Source organism: Propithecus coquereli, unplaced genomic scaffold, assembly GCF_000956105.1.
Source record: "Propithecus coquereli isolate 6110/MARCELLA unplaced genomic scaffold, Pcoq_1.0 Scaffold312, whole genome shotgun sequence".
In the NCBI taxonomy this organism is placed as follows: Eukaryota; Metazoa; Chordata; class Mammalia; order Primates; family Indriidae; genus Propithecus; species Propithecus coquereli.
Window position 1 is genome coordinate 665,647 of NW_012148753.1, and position 536 is coordinate 666,182.

At 35.8% G+C, this 536-nt stretch overlaps 1 protein-coding gene across 1 annotated transcript in view; it reads right to left on the reverse strand.

Moving 5' to 3' along the window:
* Positions 1–2: 2 nt before the first annotated feature.
* SEMA3E (sema domain, immunoglobulin domain (Ig), short basic domain, secreted, (semaphorin) 3E) overlaps positions 3–536 on the reverse strand; it is a gene marked incomplete at its 3' end in the record, with an annotated part of 299,672 nt that continues 299,138 nt past the window's right edge. Inside the window, exon 12 of the mRNA XM_012650119.1 lies at positions 3–185. Coding sequence (XP_012505573.1) covers positions 3–185 — 183 coding nt within the window. The remainder of the gene's footprint in view (positions 186–536) is intronic.

Genomic DNA, 536 nt, shown 5'->3' on the forward strand with positions numbered 1-536 from the left:
TCATAGTCTTTGTTAAACATTTCCTCAACTCGTTCCTCTTCCACCACCTCCAAGGTGATTTTACGGACAGTATGGACAAAACTGTGCTCTACTGTTTGGCAAAAGTAGGTCCCAGCATCTGATCTGTGTACCCTTAGGAAGAGTAAACCAAGGTCCATCTTAACCACTCTGTCATCCGTCTTCACCTGCAAGAACAAAGAAAGTAAAGGGCACTGGGATATTATGCAGGAGAAAAAATACCAACTTATATTTTTCCACTACCTCAGTTTTCATTTTTGTTATCACATAATGAAATCCTAAGATGCTAAGTAATTAAATCAGGTGTGTGTGTGTGGTATTCTGAAGTTATTTACATTGGATACCACTTCATATCAATGATCTTGAGGTCATTTCACATCAAAGAGCAAAGTAAGAAAGCCTTTCCCCTAATGATTCCATTAGTCATTAGAAAAAGCACATTTCAGTATTGCACTAAAAGTTAGAATTAAATGAAGATTTGTCAAACTTATTTTTTTTAACATCTGTTTTTCAATGGA